At 42.5% G+C, this 20,070-nt stretch overlaps 2 protein-coding genes across 2 annotated transcripts; both read right to left on the bottom strand.

Annotated features, from left to right (window-relative positions):
* Positions 1 to 7,501: 7,501 nt before the first annotated feature.
* On the bottom strand, positions 7,502 to 11,597 carry LOC115135751 (troponin I, slow skeletal muscle-like). The gene is made up of 6 exons (XM_065026625.1): positions 11,502 to 11,597; positions 9,445 to 10,263; positions 9,208 to 9,339; positions 9,029 to 9,118; positions 8,646 to 8,822; positions 7,502 to 8,363 (listed from the first exon to the last, which is right to left on the bottom strand). Exons 2-6 carry the CDS (start codon positions 9,451 to 9,453, stop codon positions 8,259 to 8,261), a joined length of 513 nt encoding a protein of 170 aa, XP_064882697.1. The 5' UTR covers positions 9,454 to 10,263; positions 11,502 to 11,597; the 3' UTR covers positions 7,502 to 8,258.
* Positions 11,598 to 15,912: 4,315 nt separating this feature from the next.
* LOC115135741 (cysteine and glycine-rich protein 1-like) lies at positions 15,913 to 19,712 on the bottom strand. Its single transcript, XM_029670796.2, has 6 exons — positions 19,484 to 19,712; positions 18,008 to 18,117; positions 17,306 to 17,474; positions 16,891 to 17,020; positions 16,409 to 16,502; positions 15,913 to 16,261 (listed from the first exon to the last, which is right to left on the bottom strand). Exons 2-6 carry the CDS (start codon positions 18,114 to 18,116, stop codon positions 16,185 to 16,187), a joined length of 579 nt encoding a protein of 192 aa, XP_029526656.1. The 5' UTR covers position 18,117; positions 19,484 to 19,712; the 3' UTR covers positions 15,913 to 16,184.
* Positions 19,713 to 20,070: the final 358 nt, after the last annotated feature.

Raw genomic sequence — 20,070 nt, 5'->3', positions numbered from 1 at the left:
CTGGCCGTTAGATTGGGGGTGAAAACCAAAGGACAGGCTGTCCAACGACCCAATGAGGGTGCAGAACACCTTCCAGAACTGGGACAAGAACTTATGACCACGATCGGAGACCATGTCGACCGGAAGTCGATGGATCCGGAAGACGTGCTGCACCATGAACTGAGCAGTCTCCTAGGCTGAGGTTAACTTTGGAAGGGGAATAAAATGGGCTGCTTTAGAAAACCTATCCACCACCATCAGGATTGTGGTGTTGTCATCTGACGGTGGAAACCCGTGACAATATCCAGGGATATATGGGACCAGGGGCCGTGAGGAACAGGGAGTGGTTGAAGAAGGCCAGCCAGAGCTGTCGTGGAGTCTTATTTTGTGCACACACAGTGCAGGCTGAGACAAATGCGGAGACATCAGGAACCATGGAAGGCACCAAAAGCGTTGTTGGATGAAAGCCAGTGTCCGACGGGAGCCTGGATGGCAGGTCAGTCTCGAGGAATGTGCCCATTCCAGGACCGGGGAATTGGCAGAGTCTGGGACCAACATCCGGTTAGCCAGACCTCCCCCATAAGGAAGTGGATCTCTATACCCCAGATGAGTGCAGCCACGAGGTGGGAGCAGTGGATGAGCGAGTGTGACTGGGAACAGACCTCCTCTCCTTCCAACATTCCCGTAGCCGCATATCCGGAAGGTCAAGGTGATGAGGGAGACGAGGGCCATTGGAAGCTCCCGGGCTGCAAGCTTGTCTTTAACCTCCGACAATCCATGAAGGAACGTGTCGAAAAAGGCTTCCGGTTTCCAGGCACTCTCAGCCACCAACGTGCAAAAATCCACTACGTAGTCTGCCACACTTGGGAGGAGACAACGTTGCGGAGCTGGTCCGAGTCTACTGGGTTAGTCTTGGCCATATCATACTATCACGGCTCAGGCTAAGACCCATGATGCAGACACAGGAGGCAGATAGTACGAGTAGTACAACGGGCAGGCAAAAGGTAAATCAAGGCAGGAGGGTTCAACATGGAACCCAGAGTTCTACCTGAAACCAAAAATGGTTCTACCTGAAACCAAAAAGGGTTCTCCTATGGGGACAGCCGAAGAACCCTCTTGGAACCCTTTTTTCTAAGAGTGTAGCATTAGGGAACTAATTGGACATATCTAGATTTATGGGTCATTATAGTTTATGATTATGAATTGTGACTCTCATCAAATGGATAGTTGATCTGCTTAATCTGCTAATCAGTTAATCATTGGCAACAACTTGCATACTCTTATAAAAAAGGCTTCCAAAAAAGGTTTTTCGTCTGTCCCCATAGGAGGACCCTTTTTGTTTCCACGCAGAATCCTCTGTGAAAAGGGTCCTACATGGAACCAAAATGGTTCTACTGTAATGACTGTCTTCGAGTGAAAGAGAGGACCAAGATGCAGCGTGATGATAATCCATATTTAATAGTAATACTTAAACACCGAACAAAACAACAAACCGGAACAAAGACGAAACAGTCCCGTAATGTGCACACTAACACTAGAACAGGAACAATCACCCACAAAATATGGCTGCCTAAATATGGTTCCCAATCAAAGACAACGATAGACAGCTGCCTCTAATTGAGAACCAATCTAGGCAACCGTAGACTTACAAAAACACCTAGATAGGACACACCCCCATAAACATACAAAACCCCTAGACAAGACTAAAAACACATAGATCATCCATGTCACACCCTGACCTAACTAAAATAACAAAGAAAACAAAGAATACTAAGGTCAGGGTGTGACATCTACCTGCAACCAAAAAGGGTTATTCAAAGGGTTCTCTTATGGGGACAGCCGAAGAACCCTTTTAGAACCTTTTTTTCTAAGAGTGTATAGAATATTTTCCAATTTGGAACAAACAGTAAGATTAAACCAACAGTCAGATTAGAAAATAAATGTTCCAATTGGATTAAAGAGTATTGTTACACTGCAGTTGATGGGCATAGGCCTATTTCTGTTCAGTAAACAAGTAGTTTTGCATCATACCCATGGTTTATTGTCTGATATACACACGGCTGGAATGCTGTTTCAGCCAATCTGCATCCAGGACCCAAACTACTCGGTTTATAATTAGCTATATATTCCATTTGGATTGGAGAGTATTGTACTACTGCAGTTGAAGGGTATAGACTTAGTTCTGTTCTTCACACACTTGAACTGCCGAATCCTCTGCTGCACCTCCATTGTTCAGTATCTTATTCCTCTCTGCTAACTTGCAACAACATGTTTACAGCACTCTTTATCTCCCTGGCAAACCTTTTAATAGAAACCAACATTCTATATTAATATGAGACCCCACACGTATCAGATCTAACATGTAATTATGATTCAGCACATGTCTCACACCGCCTAAAGGACACAGCCTTTCAAAGGTTTTGTTTATAGTGTGTGTTTCTGCCCTCTGGTTGTTTATAGGTTGTTTGGCGTGAGATTTCTGACACACTTTTGGGAGCCTGTAGGACCTTCAGAAAGCGGAGGCCAGCTTTGTCTCACGTCCCATGATATATGTATGGAGATGTTATGTGACCTACAGTGAAAATCTACACACCCCTTGCACCCCTTCCACCAAGTACAGTATTAATTCCGTGGTGTGAAGACATACGCAGTCAAGGCATTTTATTTTGTACATTAATTTAGAAAATTACATTTACATTACATTTAAGTCATTTAGCAGACGCTCTTATCCAGAGCGACTTACAAATTGGTGCGTTCACCTTAAGACATCCAGTGGAACAGCCACTTTACAATAGTGCATCTAAATCTTTTAAGGGGGGGTGAGAAGGATTACTTTATCCTATCCTAGGTATTCCTGAAAGAGGTGGGGTTTCAGGTGTCCCCGGAAGGTGGTGATTGACTCCGCTGTCCTGGCGTCGTGAGGGAGTTTGTTCCACCATTGGGGGGCCAGAGCAGCGAACAGTTTTGACTGGCCTGCGCGGGAACTGTACTTCCTCAGTGGTAGGGAGGCGAGCAGGCCAGAGGTGGATGAACGCAGTGCCCTTGTTTGGGTGTAGGGCCTGATCAGAGCCTGGAGGTACTGAGGTGCCGTTCCCCTCACAGCTCCGTAGGCAAGCACCATGGTCTTGTAGCGGATGCGAGCTTCAACTGGAAGCCAGTGGAGAGAGCGGAGGAGCGGGGTGACGTGAGAGAACTTGGGAAGGTTGAACACCAGACGGGCTGCGGCGTTCTGGATGAGTTGTAGGGGTTTAATGGCACAGGCAGGGAGCCCAGCCAACAGCGAGTTGCAGTAATCCAATGTAAAATGTACTATATTATTTATTTCATTTTGAAATTGTGGAGCAGGTTGTGTAGATAAGTATGAAAAAAAATCGAATTTAATCCAATTACATTTTAACGCGGTAAAAACTGAAAACTATGCTAGTGGTGTGTAGGTTTTCACTAGGCACTGTATGTGTTATGTAAGCAAGTACACAAAATAATGGCCATTATGACGGAATAACCGGTGTGGCTGTAGAAAAACAATCCCCTTGCCTTTTTAACTGAATTGGTAACTCTTTATAATAACCTTCATTCATATCCTTATAATTAGATTAAATTCAAAACTGGATACAAGTGATATTATCTAGAAATACTGCATATCCCTTGATAATTGAACTTGAGAACTCAGAGCAAAATTCTGACTTGAAATCCATGTCCTCTTCATAGAAATATTCCATCCAAGGACAAAGTCCAAGTTACAGACAATTCAAGTAAGTATACGACCCACAGTTAATAAATTCTTCTTAGCTACTATTGCAACATTGTCAGGCCTACCACAAGTTTGAACGGAAATCTGAACACAGACCATCCTACACTCTTAGAAAAAAGGGTTCCAAAAGGGTTCTTCAGCTGTCCCCATAGGATAACAGTTTTTGTTTCCAGGTAGAACCCGCTGTGTAAAGGGTTCTACATGGAAACTCAAAGGGGTTCTACCTGGAACCAAAAATTATTCTTCAAAGGGTTCTTCTATGGGGACAGCCAAATTTAAGGTTCTAGATAACACTTTTTTTCCTAAGAGTGTACAGCATTGCTCATATTAGACTGTGTTTTGAATTCAGCACAGCGGTAACACTGTCCTCTAGCTTCACAGAGTTGCCATTGCAGTTACTGTTATGAGACTGAGGTGGGCCCTGTCCAGACATAACCCCTTGCCCTTAAGTAACAGAGCTTGGGCATACAAGGGAATATCGTGTCTGTTCAAGACAATGTGAACCTGTTCCTTTTGCTAGATAGCCTGTAAAGTTCTGTCATACAGGTTTATGGCCAAACAGTTCGAGCTTCAAATTTTAAAATGAATCTCTCCAGAAATAAGTCTCTCACTGTTGCCGACTGTTATAGACCCCTCTCAGCTCCCAGCTCTGCCCTGGACACCATATGTGAATTGATTGCTCCCCATCTATCTTCAGAGTTTGTTCTGTTAGGTGACATGCTTAACACCCCGGCAGTCCTACAATCTAAACTAGATGCCCTCAATCTCACACAAATTATCAAGGAACCACCAGGTACAACCCTAAATCCGTAAACAAGGGCACCCTCATAGATATTATCCTGAACAACTTTCCCTCCAAATACACATCTGCTGTTTACAATCAGGATTTCAGCGATCACTTCCTCAATGCCTGCATCCGCTATGGGTCCGCGGTCAAACGACCACCCCACATCACTGTCAAACACTCCCTAAGACACTTCTGCGAGCAGGCCTTTCTAATCGACCTGGCCCGGGTATGCTGGAAGGATATTGACCTCATCCCGTCAGTAGAGGATGTGCCTGGTCGTTCTATAAAAGTAATTTCCTCACCATCTTAAATAATCATGCTCCTTTGAAAAAATGTAGAACTAAGAACAGATATAACACTTGTTTCACTCCAGACCTGACTGCCCTCGGCCAGCACCAAAAACATCCTGTGGCGGATTGCACCAGCATTGAATAGTCCCTGTGATATGCAACTTTTCAGGGTAGGCAGGAGCCAATACACACAGTCAGTTAGGAAAGCAAAGGCTAGCTTTATCAAACAGGAATTTGCATCCTGTAGCTCTAACTCCCAAAAGTTTTGGGACACTGTAAAGTCCATGGAGAATAAGAGCAAGATAACAAACAGATCACTGACCATTTTGAGCCCACCACACCTTCTCCGCTGTGCAAACCAGTTTCCAAGCTGGTAACGGGTGCACCTCAGCCACGCTCAAGGTCCTAAACTATATTATAACCGCCTTCGATAAAAGACAGTACTGTGCAGCCATCTTCATCGCCATGGCCAAGGCTTTCGACTCTGTCAATCACTGTATTCTTATCGGCAGACTCAACAGCCTTGGTTTCTCAAATGACTGCCTCGCTGGTTTACCAACTACTTCTCAGATAGAGTTCAGTGTGTCAAATCGGAGGGCCTGTTGTCCAGACCTCTGGCAGTCTCTATGGGCGTACCACAGGGTTAAATTCTCCGGCCGACTCTTTTCTCTGTATATATCAACAATGTTGCTCCTGCTGCTGGTGATTCCCTGATCCATCTTTAAGTAGACGACACCATTCTGTTTACATCTGGCCATTCTTTGGACACTGTGTTAACAAACCTCCAAACGAGCTTCAATGCCATACAACACTCCTTCCGTGGCCTCTAACTGCTCTTAAACGCTAGTAAAACTAAATGCATGCTTTTCACCCGATCGCTGCCCACTGCCCACACGGTTCTGACTTAGAATATGTGGACAACTACAAACACCTAGGTGTCTGGCTAGACTGTAAACTCTCCTTCCATACTCATATTAAACATCTCCAATCCAAAATTAAATCTAGTCGGCTTCCTATTTCGCAACAAAGCATCCTTCTCTCATGCTGCCAGACATACCTTCGTAAAACTGACTATCCTGCCGATCCTCGACTTTGGCGATGTCATTTACAAAATAGCCTCCATCACTCTACTCAGCAAACTGGATGCAGTCTATCACAGTGCCATCCGTTTTGTCACCAAAGCCCCATATACCACCCACCACAGCGACCTGTATGCTCTCGTTGGCTGGCCCTTGTTACATATTCGTTGCCAGACGTGAAGAGGGCACGACAAAGCCGATTACCCCTCAGGAAACTAAAAAGATTTGGCACGGGTCCTGAGATCCTCAAAAGGTTCTACAGCTGCAACATCGAGAGCACCCTGACTGGTTGCATCACTGCCTGGTACGGCAATTGCTCGACCTCTCGACCGCAAGGCACTACAGAGGGTAGTACGTACGGTCCAGTACATCACTGGGGCTAAGCTGCCTGCCATCCAGGACCTCTACACCAGGTGGTGTCAGAGGAAGGCCCTAAAAATAGTCAAAGACCCCAGCCATAGACTGTTCTCTCTACTACTGCATGTCAAGTGGTACTGGAGTGCCAAGTCTAGGAAAAAAAAGGCTTCTCAACAGTTTTTACCCCCAAGCCATAAGACTCCTGAACAGGTAACCAAATGGTTACCCAGACTATTTGCATTGTGTGACCCCCCCAACCCCTCTTTTACGCTACTGCTACTCTCTGTTCATCATATATGCATAGTCCCTTTAACCATATCTACATGTACATACTACCTCAATCAGCCTGACTAACCGGTGTCTGTGTGTAGCCTTGCTACTTTTATAACCTTGCCACTGTATATAGCCTGTCTTTTTACTGTTGTTTCATTTTCTTTACTTACCTATTGTTCACCTAATACCTATTTTGCACTATTGGTTAGAGCCTTTAAGTAAGCATTTCACTTTAAGGTCGACACCTGTTGTATTCGGCGTACGTGACAAATAAACTTTGATTTAATTTGATTAACAATGAGCTAACGAGGAGTGAATTCGCCTGCCATACAAAATGTGCTTTCTCGTCAGGACACTGTTGTTCAGAGGAGCTAGCCAACAACACAGCACAATACAATAAGTTCAATAAGTTCAAACTGAAGCTGGAAAGACTGCGAACTAGCTTCACTTCAATTTGTTTGACCTTTTTCAATTGACATTTCTTTCCATTAAAATTATGCCAGTTGATTCATGATTTCGACTGGCTGAGAAACGCTGCCTGTCTGTCCTGTCCCGACTCCCAACCCCTACACGTTCATTACTATGGGACAGCTGGAGATTGAATTCTAATATTGAAACAGTGTTGCAAATGTTGGAGAGACGGACAGCAAGGTTTATACAAATCCCCACTGTTGAAAACTAAATGTTAGTATAAAATAATGTGAGATAATGTCTTGATGCTTTTTATAGTGGAGATCAAGTTTATAACTTTCCTAGCTGGGCTGATGAGACAGTGGATTGCACAGTCAGATAGAACAGAGTAAATAGGCATTTTAACGTCACAGATTTAGCCGGTGGTAACTTGTGGAATTGACACTGACTGGAATGCGCTTTTAACCAATAAACATTCAGGATTAGACCCACCCGTTGGCCATTATAAACTGGGTGGTTTGAGCCCTGAATTCTGATTGGCTGACAGCCGTGGTATATCAGACCATATACCACAGATATGACAAAACTTTTATTTTTACTGCTCTAATTACATTGGTAACCAGTTTATGATTTTGTCAGTCGCTCTCACTATCTCACATTCACCAAAAAGTTGTCTCCACCCCATGGCAAAATGTGTAGAATTGCAGCACAGTAGTAGCCTGACTACCCATCCACATCCCTCTGGCCAAACGTCACACCCACTAGCGTTTCTTCTTCACGATCAGTCTAGATTTGCTTTCCTCCCTGACGTCTTGTAGAATGCGACCACATTCTGACCTTTCTGATTGGTCCCAGAAAGTGTCGGGCCAAAACTGCCCTGCATGATGACCTTGTCAACGTTGATACTCAGATTGGTTGGAGCTGATCCAATCGCCGATGAATTTGTTTTCTACAACGCCCCTCATTTTGGCATCAGCCCAATCGACGTCTAGTCTCAGACAATGTATGACGCGATTGATAATTAAATTCAGGTGTCAGGCAAGCAAATAAGCTTTAAATCTGCAAAATTATTTATCTGCCTCATGTCAAAATGAGTGGAATTGCATGAACTATCATTTACTCTAAAATTTCTTCTCAGGTCAATATTAACAGTGAGGATGAGGCAGAACATTGTGATTGTAGCAGCATACAGCTCGTACTGTGTAAGCCTTGTTAAACAATAAACACAAGCATTGTAGTGCCACTGAAACGAGACTTTAAACCATTAACACATTTTGAATGTTCAGGATGAATAGAAATGAAGGAAACATTTAGAGTATTCTCCTCTCTGTCTACTGAGGGGTGCCTTTGGCTGCGTCAAACATCTTCTTCCTTCCCTCCATGCCAGACATGGCCTCCACGTTCTTCCTCCAGTCACTCACCTCCACTGTCTTCTCCTGCAGAGTGTACACACAATGGCAGTCACTACCATGTCAGTAGGATGTCAGTGTGTCAGCTTATCAGCCTGGTCAGCTTCAAGTTACAAGAACAAACTGTTAGCTCCTGTCATTGATGTATAGATTACCACCGGTTGGGGGAAATATTGACAATTTAAATAAAGCTCCAGGCAGTATATTATACAAACTTAGCAAAACTCATCGTTGCATCACACTATTTATTACCTGCTGCCTTTGATCTTATGAGGACACATTAAATCTACCAGGAAAAACTCTACTTACCTTCTCTGTGTCCTCTTTCTTGACTGACTTGAGGTTTGCCCGAAGGTCCATGGAGACCTTGTGTTTGGAGCCCAGGAGGGAGCGCAAGATGGCGTCAGCAGAGACCCTTACCCTCCTCAGGCTGGGCCGCTTGAACTTCCCCCTCAGATCCAAAACTTTGATGTTCAGGTCCTTGATCTACATGACAGGTGGAAAGAAAAGGTAGACCCCATCCTAGAGATACAACTAAAATGGCTTCTTTCTCTATGGGCTACACAAAAGATATCTCAGATTACACCGTCTTTAAAGTTAGCCCTTGGAGTCGACCATGTCGTGGATATACAGTATGAACCACATTTAGAAGGTATGTTTCAAGCGGCAGAGAGGTACAGTAGGCACTGTACCTCTCTGGTGTTGTGCATGACTTTGGCTTCAATGTCATATCGCTCCTCATCCACCACGTCAACCTTGGCATGTAACTCCCGACATAACTCCTGTTGGGGAAATTTGAATTTTGCAATGAATTAGTACCCAGGTCAATGTAGTCAATAGGTTTACTGAATGTGTGTATGGATGGGAGTACCTGGAGCTCAGCAAAGGACATGCCACCAGTCTGTAAGGTGGGTGCTCTCTCTGCCAGATACCTCTCCTTCTCCTCCTCTTTATCCACAATCTCCTGCTCAATCTCCTCCTTCGCCTTGGCCACCATTAAGCTCTGAAAACACATTTAAATATTTCAAACGTATGGCCTCATATGACTGAGGTAGTTGCCAAACAGTCAAGTGTTATTGCTGTGGTCATAGTGTGGCTATAGACTCACCTTTAGCATGAGCTTACGGGAGGCCGAGATCTTCGACTTTCGCTTCAAAAAGATGAATCAATTTGATTAAGTTAGTCATAGATTGACAGTAGAATTAATGTCTCACTTAATCCGTGTTCATTGGCATTTATGCAATAGAATTAGAGAAATCTCACCTCTTGTCTGTAAAGAAAAAACACATTTTAGTGTAAACATAATTTAGCATAAGAGATCAAGTATTTGAAATACTTCCTAATGTGGCACACAGAATTTATCAGGCAGTCATTGTTAGTGTTTCTAAAGATAACTGGCATGTGCTGTCTGACCCATCCCATCTCTGTTTGGCCCATCATCGGATGGGGCCACAGTGTCTCCTGACCCCTCCTGTCTCAGTCTCCAGTATTTATGCTGCAGTAGTTTATGTGTCAGGGGGCTAGGGTCAGTTTGTTATATCTGGAGTACTTCTCCTGTCTTATCTGGTGTCCTGTGTGAATTTAAGTATGCTCTCTCTAATTCTCTCTCTCTCTTTCTCTCTTTCTTTTTCTCTCTCGGAGGACTTGCTGAGCCCTTGCTGTCCCCAGTCCACCTGAGGTGCTGACTTGCTGCCTAACCTTCCTAGGTTTTGGCATTTCTAGGGAGTTTTTCCTAGCCACCGTGCTTCTACACCTGCATTGCTTGCTGTTTGGGGTTTTAGGCTGGGTTTCTGTACAGCACTTTGAGATATCAGCTGATGTACGAAGGGCTATATAAATAAATTTGATTTGATTTGATTTCATGAAGGGGTTCACTGGAAAAGAATACACTTACACTTGCTCTGGCATCTTGGCCATGTAGATTCCCCTAGAAGACAAAAATAAGACCTATGTTTCTAGAGGAACTTGACAAGAGAAACCATTTGCACCTGTAAGCCTATGGTACTTATGTCTCCCATTTCACTTCCCTTGATATATCATCATAGCTTTCAATGTACTGACATGCAACACAAAGTAATTGCCTTATTCTACAGTGTTTTGTCAACTTTATGAAAAGTAACTATCATACTCATGTAATATGACTGAAAAACACCTAAATAATAGCTTTTTTTGTTGTTATTCATTCCTTATTTTGCTAAATGAACTATAGAGCATGTTTCCATTTGGTCATAGTTGTTTACTATCTAGCCATGGGTTGTTTTTCTCCAACTACTACAGTACATTATCAGCAGGTTAAGTGGTCGCTCAGGGCTCCAAGTGGTCTACATCACCAGTCCCCACTTCTACATCTGACCCTCTGGCTTGGAGCCTGGGGCCTGCGACCCATCCCCCTGCCGCCTCTCTCTGCTGACAGTGGCACTCCCCCCCAAAAGAAAGTGATTGCAGACAAGGGGAGAGACGTGCATCAGCCCTGGCATGGTAACTATTCCAGACAGATAACAATCCTGGCTTTCTCCTGCTTATTTTCACTGGATAATGCTCCACAAATAGACCAGGAGGTCTGGATTTGGGAAGTTCTTTTTTAGAATTCCTAATTCCATAAAGGAATGTTGCAGTGTCCAGTTTAGATGGGAATCCAGTGTAAATGATTAGTCAATGGAAACCAGTGTGGAATACTTTATAGAAATAATTGGTAAAACATAGAAAAACCTGTAAAACAATCTCAGAAAATATTATTTCCCAAAATAAAAGACAATTGAATAAAACAAAAGAGACATTAGAAAACTCAAATAAGTTGGAAACCGAAATTGATAAATACATTTTCTAAACTAACGAATTGTAAAAATAAATACAAATAAAAGACGGAAAACATCAATTGAGTCCAGATTTTTCTAATAGCCCTATCCTAAAATGTTTATTTAGATTTGCTACTGATTTACAGTTTAATTTTGAGCATCTGTAAATAGAATCCAAAAGTATGTGAGATGTTTTCAAAATAGTTCAATAGTTTAAAAAAATACATACGGAAATACACCGATAATAACAAATATTACAATGAATAATGTTCCGCAATTATCAGACCTGAAAACCTCAAATTCAGGAAATACAGAAAAGCTCTAAGCATTGTCTACACAATATCACATTCAGAGAGGAGCCCAGTCTTACCTTTCTCTGCTGAGGTTGGAGATGTCCTGTAGAGGCTCAGAGTGATGGGAAGAAGAATGCACCAGAGTATTTAACTCAGCCTCCCATTGTCCCTCCTGCCCGTCACTGGGACCCCTAAATAGAACACACACACACACCCTAGTGGTCTCCCTTATCCAATGCTTATGATGCTGAACTTTCCAGTGGTGTTGGTACCATAGGTCATGATCCAGCAGCTGCTAAGTGATAACACATTGTGTTAGTGGGCTGTGTGTTGTGCCAGGTGGGGACAGACACTTTCCTTATCAAGTATCACAATAATATAATGCCATTTAGCAAACACTTTCATCCAAAGCAAATTACAGTCATGTGTCCATAGATTTTATGTATGGGTGGTCCTGGGAATTGAACCCACTATTCTGGTATTACAAGCTCTATGTTCTATCAACTAACCTACAAAGGATCATGTCAGTTTTACTGCGAAGACCCTGCCCAGTCTTACTGTTGGTTGGGGACAGTGCCAGTAACTTCAACAGCCAGCAATGAATACCAAGTGGAGGAACTGCTTTTTACTATTTTCTGACTATGATGGAGCCTTGATAAAAGCCCAATGCGAGATTTGGTTGCCTCCCCTCCCCTCCCCCACCTCGCGGGCAAAACATTTTAGTGGGCCCCCTCTTGACGGCAGAGAGACATGTTAGTTTTAAAGTTAATTTCCTGCAATTCTACACATTTTGCCATGGGGTGAAGAGAACATTTAGCAATTTTAGAACACATTTCATACAATTGTACATATTTTGCCATGGGGTGTAGAGAAAATGTTGCAGTTTTAAAGCAAATGTCCTGCAATTCTAACTCTCAACAGTAAGTTGAGTAATTTTGTTGGTCTGGGGCTCCCTAGCGTCCTGGAGCCCTAAGTGACCGCTTATTTCGCTTATGCCTGGAGCCGGTCCTGGGCTGTATTCACCCTGTATTTCAGATCTCTGTTGGCTGGTAATGAGAAAGGTATTGCAGACACACGCTGCCCCCTGAGAACAGCAGGCCCCCACGGCCTGATTAGAACATTAACTGCAGACAATGTTAAGCCCCGCAGTTGATGAAAGGAATGCAATCATATCCACCACACAATAGCAGGGTCCTGCCAACTATACATAGACCAGTGTATCACCATCTGATTCTACCACTCTGATTGGGTTGTCGGATGCTTAAGTGCTTGGTTTGCTTTTATGGATGTGCGCAGGGCCAGCCCTCGACATAAGCGACCATTTAGGGGGCTGCGGCCGCTACAAAAAATTGCATGAAATTAGTTATACAATTGCTATATCTTCTCTGCACCCCTGGATAAAATGTGAAATTGCTGCAAACTTGCAGGCCTGAAATTTAAATCGATTGTTATGCTCCAGCTGTTTTTTTTGTCTAGAAGCAAGTAGGCCTATCTCCCATTTATGGTTGCCTGTTGTACCAGGCAATAAGGAGACTGTCAGTTGTGATTTCTGTCACTTGAGAACTAGGCCTACTGATGCATCGCATGACAGCTGATTTTAATTTCGACCAAAGTGCTGTCGATTTGTTTGACTGTTGCATGGAAACGAGCAGCCCATGTACACAGAGAGGATTATGACTAAACCGTTGCAATACATTGTCATAGGTATGGAATCCATCTCTGTCAAAATCAGATCAATGTTTTTTTTTGCCAAGCCAAATTTCTTAAGGCTCCTGAGGTTGAAGAGGCGCTATTGCGTGTAGCGGGTGTGGCTCCTTTGCACGCACTGAATCAATTTAATAGGGCTCAGATGGGTTGTGTCTCTCTTTCTTCAGTTGTGGTTTTGGAAAACTGGAGCACCGACTTATTTTTAGCATACACATTTCAACAACATGCTGGTAGCATGGTTTCCAAATGTTGAAGATGTACAATTATCTCTGGGGTGAACCATTCATTCAAAATAACTTAAATTGCTTAAAAAAACCTGATAAATGAAGGAAGAGTCAAGGGTACAAGACTGTATACAGTACATACCAGCGTTAGGGGACAAACAAACTACATATCCCGAACAGAATTGCGGTCTGTATCATCCAATCACAGAGCAGATACAAGTCACGTGCCCACTGGAATCATTTCTTGGACATTTTGAAAAACATGGCGATTGAGGTTTGGGTTAGGTGTTGCGTTTCCAATTTCTGTTAGCTAAATTACCGTAAAAAGGATTCAAATAAACCATGAGATTTGGTATCGAACACATGGCACTCGATAACTGTCACAGGCGCAAACTGAATTTGTTCATTGCGTTATAGGAAAAGTCGGTGCGTATGATTAAAACCATTGATATCGTTTTAAATTACTAACATAAGTACTAATTATTAAATAATCGAATTCCATGATTTAAACATTCTAGATAATACAAATGTGAAGTATTACTGGTCATGCCATTGTGTTTTTAAATATAATATCTGCAAATTATAAAGCCATACATTAAATTCTGCATAAAGGCACATTTCATACTCTACTGTATCTCCAGAAATCACAAGGTAAAATATATCCAATTGTCATTTAGCCTATATTTACAATCCCCTTATCCAAACAGATTACCCATTTAGCTAGCGTTTATCAATCTATTAATTACAGTGCATGGAGAATGCCATTATTTCTACCAGAAAAAAAAGTTTTTCCACTTGCAACACAGGTTCGCTTGACCTTGTGTAAAGTGGTGGAATTATTAGGGAATTAATGCTGCGTTCATAACCATGTGGGAAAGTAATAAATACCAGTTGGATGCATTCACATGCTTTTAATTATTTGAGAAATGCTGATTGGATAATGCCCAACAAGCTGCATCAACCACAAACTAACAGTACTGTTATCATGCCTGTAAACAAGTGTTAGTTAAAATCATATTAGTTAGCTTTTTATAATGAATGTTTTGTTGCATTTAACTGCCGAAAGTACTGTTCGATGTAATTTCCTTAGGTGACATCAGCATGTGGAAGAAACTGGAGCGCAGGGACGATAAACAAGTTTCCCACTAATTACCAGTTGGAGGGGTGTTCAAGTAGATTTCCCAGTTGTGTGTGGTAAATACCACCATCCCACATTTTTATGACCGCAGCATATGTCAAGAGCAGAACATGTATCTGTATACACCAGAGGCTGGTGGGAGGAGCTATAGGATGGGCTCATTGTAATGGCATAAATAGAACAGTCAAATGTGTTTGATACTGTCCTATTAATGCCATTACAATGGGCCTGTCCTTATATAGCTTCCTATGGTAGACAGATCTACCACACCTCCATTTCTGTCATCTCCACCACAAATGGCTGGCACATGCATTTCCTCATGCTTAAGTTAGTCAGAATGCTTGGAGAGAAGTGTGAAAAGGGAATTAAGTTCCAAGTATCTCGGGTCTGAATTCCCCTCCAATTATAATTCAAATAAAACATAACACTTGCAATGCAACCACTGTCTGAATTGAAAAGGAATTCCACTTTTTGTATGAGTGGAATTCTATATTGACCCAGTTGCATTTTGCAGTGGGTAAAATAGTTCTAATAACTAACCCAGACAGCTCTCCCCCCCCATCAAATGACAATGGTTGACTCATGGCCTTAAACGGTACCAACTATTTTAAATCATTTGATTTTTCCCATTGTATTAATTATGGCACATTGATTTCCAGGTTAAGTACACGTGTTTAAGATGGAGACGTGAATCACCCAGCCTATTGGCCTCTCGCAACACACCCATATGCCATTTCTTGAAATATGCAGACGGATTGAAAGTTTAAATTGTAATACCTCTGACAGACAACTTTCTAGCTCTGCCCATATATTTGGGACTTTAACATTTACAGAATGTGTGGCTTGAGTCAGTTTCACACTTGTCTGTGGATAAATTTACATTCGTTTTTTACTGGATTAAGCAGACATTGTTAACTGTAATACTATTATGCTCAGATCTTCCCGCCATCTTGTGCCAACAAACTAAACTTAAATGTTGGTTCCAATAGTAATTCTCTTCTAAGAGACTGTCAGTTACTCTCAGCAAGGTTTTGTATAGCTTACCTATCATATGCACCTCCTTTTCTGACTCCCTCTAGGTTGCTCTGATGTCCAAAATATTTCAAAATCGGGTTGTTTGTTGCCAGATGCGCGGTTGTCATGCAAGCTTATTTCCCAAACAATGATCCCATATTCTAATTCAATGCTTCCTCTTAGTTTGTTACCTTTTAATGTGCACAGTATTTGATACAGTACATTTCATAGGATAAGATCAATGCAAGTCTTCAGAATTCATAGCCTTGGACTACAATACTTTATGATTTTCTTCTTTCACTCTGCCTCTGATAAATTGCCCCATTAAGCAAACTCACCAACTGCCAAACAAAACCAGGGTGTGTCCATCTTACCGTCAATAAAAACTGACTCACTTGGTGTATATTCAAATTGCAAAAAGGAGTTTATTAGGCCAAAATGAACAAGCTGGTAAATCTTGGTTCTCTCAGTGGTTACAAAAAAATGCAGAGTATTAACCTCATCTTAGAAAAAACATGAGCAGCTAACACCGCTGGTAAGGTAAGCACATAAGTAAACTGTGCACTGCGTGAGCCTCTGCCAGTAGTTGGAATGAGATCGCAGGATTAAACACAGGTTGACTGGGGAATCCAGGGATTTGCAGTCCAAATGTTTAGGAGTCCGAGGAGGCCTGAGCCCTACTGAGCATGTGCCAGAGCTCCTGCCCCCTGGCCGAAACCAAAGCCCTTTGGACCAAAATTCTTGGCATAACATGCTGTGGATGAAAAGGTAGTATACTTGATATGTATATAATACAAAGGGAGATAAATTGATAACAGATGCTACAGTATTTGCATTCTCTAGGTTATTTAAATTCTGTTTCGCTGCATTTACAGTAGAAGTTCAGAAATAGTACACCCACCTTTACAGTAAATTTCTCCATCTTTGTCAGCCACAGTGGTTGATTCCAGCCCCTTCCCACACTTGCTACAGCGGAAGCAGAGCTTGTGCCAGGACTGGAAAAGACAGATTAGGAAAAGTGTCGTCTCAGCACTGGGCTGCACAGATACAGTATGTCAACAATAACTGGTATTTCTCCTTCACATTACACTATTTGAACACAGATAAGATATCCCTAATCATGCATTTCAGTTGACCCACTGCCACAGCAGCCGTTGACACAGTACGGCCATTAGTACTGTTAGATATATGGGCGGTTTCCCGGACATAGATTAAGCCTAGTCCTGGACAGCAGGCTCAATGGAGAATCTCCTTTAAGTGCTTTTTAGTCCAGGACTAGACTTAATCTGTGTCCGGGATACCGCCCCATGATGTTCAGGAGATTACCCATAATGTAGCTCTCCCCCTTTCAAAAGACAGGATCAGCCCAAAACGCTGACTTACATTTCCACCTCCGAGCACCTTCTCGGCAGAATACACAGCCTTGGCGCAGCGCGGGCACACATCTGAGCTGCCAAACTTAGTCGCCAACTTTGAGGCGTTGGGGTTGTTGGTGGGGCGGTGGGCTGCCTGCCTGTTGATGAACAAACGGACCGTCTTACTGGATATGTAATGACTAACACCTAGCACTGTGGTTAGATTTGTTATGATTAAACTACATAGAACAGCATTCAAGTCAGTCCTCAAGGTCTGCAGGTTTTCCTTTATGCCTAATTGATTAATTAATGTAATGTTCTCCCAGGCTTTAAATCAGCCCCTTATTAGAAGGGAATGATGAATATCAGCAGTGCTGTGGAAAAAGCCCTGGTAGACCTATTGGTATGGAGAGTACATACAACGCTTAAGATTACTTCCTTACTCTTCAGGTTTGATTCCAAGATGTGCCCCTGTGTCCATGCTCAGGGTGCCTGCTCCCCCACCAAAGCCATAGCCTTTTGGCCCATACTTCTTGCCGTAGCAGGATTTGCAGTAGATTTCATCCACATGGCAGGCCACCGTTGTGCTGTCCAGGTTCTTCTTACATGCCACTAGGAGCAGAATATTTTAGGCAGGGAGAGGCAGACCGATTTAGTGGCATTGAACCGATTGGTCAATGCTGTGCCATATCAGCAACACAAGCAGTTTAGAAGCTACACACCAATACTAACAGTCTTCCAATTGGAGGTCATTTTGTGTTATGTTTTTCAGCAACAGGCCATGTAGTTGCAGACATTTGACTCTTTAGAGTCTGAGTCACTGCAAAGACATTATGGTATCACCACAGTGTTAGTTTAACATTCTGACTCTGGGGGCAAGAGAGGTGCATAGTTAACAAACACTCATCTGAGCCAGATCACTCTGGTACCTTTTCTCCCATACAAGGCCTGTGACAGAGCCATTTCTCCCTCTCCAAATAAGGACATGCTAGCAAGAACCGAGAACCTTTGGATTCTCCGCTTCCTCCGAGTGCCAAATACTTCACATTCCATCATGAGCTCTTAATGTCAGCTCAGAATAATTGGTACATTAGTCGTCAATGTGGTTTACGAAAGAACGGGATGACCTCATGCAGATCACTTACTGCACAGAAAGCAGGACTTGTGGAAATATTTCCCCTCGCACTGCACTTCCTCAGCGAAGTACACAGTCTTCTGGCAGCAGCCACACTTATTTCCTCCTCCTAAAGGCATTCTGCGGAGTTACAGTGGAGAGTTAGTTCCTTACATAGAAATGGGAGGCATGTGGTTCCTTCTGTTGGGACACCCACTGAATGGGAGGAGTGCCTTACATATAAATAAGCAAGTATGCTTCTACAGTTCCTGACACCCATTGGATGGTAGGAGACCTACAGTAGGAGAAATGCATGAAGCTGTGTATACAATGGGAGGTTTTTCCAGACCTTGTGACTTAAAAAAAAAAAGGACAACCAGTTATGGACTATAACTAGGGTTCTGGTCATGTAATCAAGAACTTTACAAATGAGAGAATAGTATTTACACAATAGAGCCTGGGTATCCTCTGTAGGTACCATACATTTAGAATAAAGGGTATTTTAGGAATGTACTCAAAAAGATAAATGGCCTTAGAGTTAAAACTGCTGCTGGGTTTGGCTACAGTACCTGCAGGCGCTTTCACTGTTTATTCTCCTTTTCATGAAATTCAAAGTTCCTCCTGAGGCTAGGGAGGTGCCAGAACTCATTCAGAATAGTTATTGACTTAACCAAACTTATCAAGTCTACTGTTGAATTTAAATAAATTGCTGTTGGATGCGTGTTGTACTTCAATCTATCTTGTTGAAATATGTCACCAAGACAGAAGGTGCTAATCTGCAATTTGACTAAACAGGAAAGTCGCTTCATTTTATGGTAGCCTAGTGGTTAAGAGCATTGGGCCAGTAACCGAAATGACGCTTTTTCAAATCCCAGAGTGGACGAGATGTGCCTTGAGCAAGGCACTTAACGCTAATTGTCCATGTAAGTTGCGCTGGATAAAAGCATCTGCTAAATTACCAAAATGTTAATGCAGTTCGACTACATGTGAACAGTCACTTTATGACCTTAGTCAATGAACAGGTCAGGCAGCTTTAGACAGAATATCACGTTTGAAAAAATATAAATTTTGAGCAACACATTGCATAGGAAGCTGGTCACAAACATTACTCATTTCCGGAGTTGTGACTCCTTTCCTGCAGATGCTCAGGAAATAGAACCATGAATGTACCCAGCCAAAACATTTAGGTGATTTTCCATCTAACAATGTGTTCTGGCAGCCATCATGATCTAAGAGCTGTGGTCATAATCATCATCATCACACACAATCAAGCTACTAAGCAATTAATTCCCTATTTACAGCTTATTTTACCCTTCTTACCCTGTAAGTGTCTGGCAGAGCAGATGTGATCTGTCCTGCACTTTTAAAGTGAAAAAGCAGAAGAATCTGTCCATTCTTGGATAGTAATAAACATTTTGAAAGTGTTCTGTGGCCTGTTACTGTATACTATGCATCATGAAAGCAGTGGCTATAGTAGCTGGTAGGTGTTGAGATGGTCCCATCTTACCTTATGTAGTAGTGTGTGTGGCTGAAACTCCCTGGTTGTAGAGTGATCTCTAACAGTGGAGTTCTGGAGTGGCTTCAGTCTAAAAGAACTCAGAGAAACAAACCAAGCTGGGACTTAGGGAGGAGTCTGCTTGGTACACACATAGACTGTGAAAGAGATGTAGAGCGAGGAGGACAAAAACGAAAGGGCTTTAGATGGCTGAAGGAAAAGGGTTTGCGAGATGCAGAGAGAGAAAACAAATTGAGAGCCAGAGAAGCCCTGTTTATACCTGGTGCTAACATGATCTTGTCCACAGGTGTAGACAATTAAAAGACACATTGGCTGCATTCACACAGGCAGCCCAGTTCTAATATTTTTTTCACTAATTGGTCTTTTGACGAATCAGACCAGCTCTAAAAAAAATCTGATGTGTAAATATCTGATGTGATTGGTCAAAAGATGAATTAGTGGAAAAAATATCAGAATTGGGCTGCCTGTGTAAACAAAGCCATTGTGATCTGATTGAGGTCTTTTTAAGGGTCATTGCACAAAATAAGTGCCTTTTGCATCCCTATGTAAACCCAGACTTAGATATTTTAAGTAGATAT

Source organism: Oncorhynchus nerka, linkage group LG2 (assembly GCF_034236695.1).
Source record: "Oncorhynchus nerka isolate Pitt River linkage group LG2, Oner_Uvic_2.0, whole genome shotgun sequence".
Lineage (NCBI taxonomy): Eukaryota > Metazoa > Chordata > Actinopteri > Salmoniformes > Salmonidae > Oncorhynchus > Oncorhynchus nerka.
This window is presented reverse-complemented; position numbering and strand designations above follow the sequence as displayed.

Bases quoted from the DNA above. Each gene is read 5' to 3' on its own strand.
- LOC115135751 (XM_065026625.1), bottom strand. The intron at 9,119-9,207 runs GTACTCCCATCC...TTTCCCCAACAG, and splicing joins TGTCCTTTGCTGAGCTCCAG to GAGTTATGTCGGGAGTTACA. The intron at 8,364-8,645 runs GTAAGTAGAGTT...TACACTCTGCAG, and splicing joins AGAAAGAGGACACAGAGAAG to GAGAAGACAGTGGAGGTGAG.
- LOC115135741 (XM_029670796.2), bottom strand. From the start codon at position 18,116: ATGCCTTTAGGAGGAGGAAATAAGTGTGGCTGCTGCCAGAAGACTGTG. The intron at 17,475-18,007 runs GTAAGTGATCTG...TTCTGCTCCTAG, and splicing joins CAAGTCCTGCTTTCTGTGCA to TGGCATGTAAGAAGAACCTG. The intron at 16,503-16,890 runs GTAAGTCAGCGT...TGTCTTTTCCAG, and splicing joins AGGTGCTCGGAGGTGGAAAT to TCCTGGCACAAGCTCTGCTT.